The sequence below is a fragment of the Otolemur garnettii genome, unplaced genomic scaffold, assembly GCF_000181295.1.
Source record: "Otolemur garnettii isolate 467f Iridium unplaced genomic scaffold, OtoGar3 scaffold00065, whole genome shotgun sequence".
Lineage (NCBI taxonomy): Eukaryota > Metazoa > Chordata > Mammalia > Primates > Galagidae > Otolemur > Otolemur garnettii.
Genome location: NW_003852460.1, coordinates 1,959,345 through 1,963,023, shown reverse-complemented (window position 1 = coordinate 1,963,023; position 3,679 = coordinate 1,959,345). Strand labels below are relative to the sequence as shown.

At 41.9% G+C, this 3,679-nt stretch overlaps 1 protein-coding gene across 1 annotated transcript in view; it reads left to right on the top strand.

Annotated features, from left to right (window-relative positions):
• Positions 1 to 3,679, top strand: part of ARSD (arylsulfatase D) — a 27,350-nt gene that overhangs the window by 21,169 nt on the left and 2,502 nt on the right. Inside the window, exons 9-10 of the mRNA XM_023515062.1 lie at positions 106 to 268; positions 1,861 to 1,982. Coding sequence (XP_023370830.1) covers positions 106 to 268; positions 1,861 to 1,982 — 285 coding nt within the window. The remainder of the gene's footprint in view (positions 1 to 105; positions 269 to 1,860; positions 1,983 to 3,679) is intronic.

The following is a 3,679-nucleotide window of genomic DNA, read 5'->3' as shown; positions in this document are numbered from 1 at the left end:
GGGGGGGTCTGTGTGAGAGCGTGCACCTCCAAACACAGCAACAGCCGGGAGGACATGCGGAGAGGGTGCTTCTCTGCGGATCCTAACAATGTCCTTCTCTTACAGGGGGCAAAGGCATGGGCGGCTGGGAAGGTGGGATCTGTGTTCCGGGGATATTCCGCTGGCCCGGGGTGCTGCCGGCCGGCCGGGTCATCCATGAGCCCACGAGCCTGATGGACGTTTTCCCCACCGTGGTGCAGCTGGGCGGTGGCCAGGTCCCCCAGGACAGGTGCGTGGCGATGAGGCTGCCTATTCTCTGCTTTCTGAGAACTGTTTTTTCATTCTTTCGTATTTCCAGGAGGCCAGCCTAGTGGGGTGTGACTAAACCCAGTGAAATTTAAGATTAGTTAAAATATTTGCCTACATCACTCCTTTTCTGTTATAGCTAAAATTTTTCAAGTCACGTTGGACTCGTGCGATTACAAGAGATGGTCAGTGTCACCTGGACACATCCTTTGTTATTGTTATAAGGAGGATTACACTTTTAATGCAGTTGTTTTTCTTTCTTAAAACGTGTGCATTTTTTGGACACCCTCTGTCCATCTGTGTGTATGTCTGTGTGTGTGTATATACATATATATATAAAGGGACTGGCTCGCAGGATTATGAGAGCTGATAAATGCAAAATGCTTATAACAAGCCAGCACACTGGGACCTCAGGCATCATTTCTACGTGGCTATCTTGAGGCAGAATTCCACGTCCTCTGGGAAACCTTGCTCTTTGCTCTTAAATGCCGTCAACTGATTAGATGCGGCCCACCCACTTTATGGCCGGCCATCTCCTTTCCTTGAAGTCAACAGATTGTAGCTGTCCTTCACCTCAATAAAACACCTACTCAGAAACATTTAGACCACTTCTAGACCGAACAAATGGGCACATTTTGTAGCCAAATTGGTACAGGAAATGTTACCTTCAGAATTAAGGTATAGTTAAAAATAAAACAACAGGCTAACTGACTGTTTGAAGGACCATCCTTGGATTTGTATGTTGGATTCAGATTAAACCCTTCTCACCTTTTTTCTTCATTGTTTTTTATTGTTTCAGGTTAACGGAGGGTATAAAGAATTAGGTTACAATGTTTGCATTTGTTAGGTAAATTCCGTCTTATAACTATGTTCTTTTGTTTCTAAAGAAGGTTGTTTGTGAGAAGGGGGGTCCCCACCAGTGTGCCCAACACTGGCTTCTCTTGGTCACCTCCCTTCATGTGTCTTTGAATCTATTATGATTAAAAAGAAAGAACAGTCTAGCAGTCCTGTAGCTCAGTGGTTACGGTGCCAGCCACATACACTGAGGCTGGTGGGTTTGAACCCAGCCTGCGCCACCTAAAAGAACAATGACAACTGCAACAACAACAACAAAATAGCCAGGTGTTGTGGCAGGTGCCTGTAGTCCCAGCTACTTGGGAGGCTGAGGCAAAAGAATTGCTTATGCCCGAGAGTTTGAAATTGCTGTGAGCTGTGATGTCCCAGCACTCTACCCACAGCAATAGCTTAAGACTGTCTCAAAAAAAAAAAAATTAAACAAGAAAAGGGAAAATAGTCAATGGAGGAGGGTGGAATTTGAGAAAATGTTATGTAGATATGCGAGGTCACGACGCACCATTTGGGGTGTGCACATACAGGAGCGTTCTGGTTGTGTAGGAGCCCCAAACTGAACCCCCTGTGTTTGAGATTAACCACTTGTGTGTGACCTGTGACCGGGGAGCAGCTGGTCTCTGCTCTGTTTGCCGTCAGCTGGGGACGCTTGCAGCCCAGAGCTCCACTCCCAGGGGCACAGTGCTGTCTGAGAAACTTTGTTCTATGGTCTCTTTACTGAACCAGGGTGATGGATGGCCACAGCCTGCTGCCCTTGCTGCAAGGGGCTGCCCCACACTCGGCCCATGAGTTCCTGTTCCATTACTGTGGGAAGCATCTCCACGCCGCTCGCTGGCACCAAAAGGACAGTGAGTACTGCTCTGTGAGCTGCAGATGGGGCTCGTATCAGCCAGGGTTCTTCCAGGAAACAGACATAATAGATGTGTGGATGTGTGGGTGGGTGGATGGATGGATAGATGGGTTGATGGATAGATGCATAGATAAATAAGTAGCTCGGTATAGAGATACGATGGATGGTTAAATAGACAGGTGTTTTTTTTATTTTTTTGACACAGGCTCACTCTGTCACCCTCTGTAGAGTGCTATGGCATCACAGCTCACAGCAACCTCAAACTCTTGGGCTCAAGCAATTCTATTGCCTCAGCCTCCCGAGTAGCTGGAACTACAGGTGTCAGCCACAATGCCGGGGTATTTTCAAAGATGAGCTCTCACCCTGGCTCTGGCTGGTCTCGAACCTGTGAGCTCATGCAATCTACCCGTCTCAGCCTCCCAGAGTGCTGGGATTATAGGCATGAGCCACTGCACCTGGCCTTAGATACATAGATTGATAGAATAGATGGATAGACAGATGTGATAGGTGACACATGATGGGATAGGTTGATGGATAGATAAATAGGTATCTAGAAATAGAGATAGATGGATAGAATACATGGATAGATAGATTATTGATAGACTAGATGGATTGGTAGATGTGATAGATGAGGATAGGTTGGTGGATCAATGATAGACAGATATAGACAGATTGGTCACAGACAGACAGGTTGATGGATAGTTAGAAGACAGAAAGGACATGGATGGAGAATTTGATAGATAAAACATGTAGGTAGGTAAACAAGAAAGTCTAGACAGATAATAGGTGATAGATAGATAACAGGTAGATAGATGACAGATAAATAAGATAGGTTTACAGATAGATAAATAGGTATTTAGGTAGATATACAATAGATAGATGATAGATAGTTGATAGATGATAGATGGAATGGATGGATGGATGGATAGATAGATGATAGATAAATAAACTAAATAGATAATAAATTATGGAGAGATGGAATGGATGGATGGATGGATGGATAGATAGATGATAGATAAATAGATAGATAGATAATAGATGGAACGGATGAATGGATGGATATATAGATAGATAGGTAAGATAGATAGACAGATAGATAGATAGATAATAGATAAGTAGATAGATAATAGATGATAGAGAGATGGAACGGATGGATGTATAGATAGATAGATAAGATAGATGATAGATAGATAGATAAATTAGATAGATAGATTATAGATGATAGATAGATAGATGATAAATAAATTAGATAGATAATAAATGATACAGAGATGGAATGGATGGATGTACAGATAGATAAGATAGATAGATAAATTAGATAGATAGATTATAGATGATAGATGGAATCGATGGATGGATGGATGGATATATAGACAGGTAAGATAGATAGATGATAGATAAATAAATTAGATAGATAACAGATGATAGAGAGATGGAATGGATGGATGGATGGATATATAGACAGATAGGTAAGATAGATAGATAAATTAGATAGACAATAGATGATAGATAGATGATAAATAAATTAGATAGATAATAAATGATACAGAAATGGAATGGATGGATGTACAGGTAGATAAGATAGATGGATAGATAGATGATAAATAAATTAGATAGATAACAGATGATAGAGAGATGGAATGCATGGATTTATACATAGATAGATAGATACATAGATAGATAGATAGATAGATA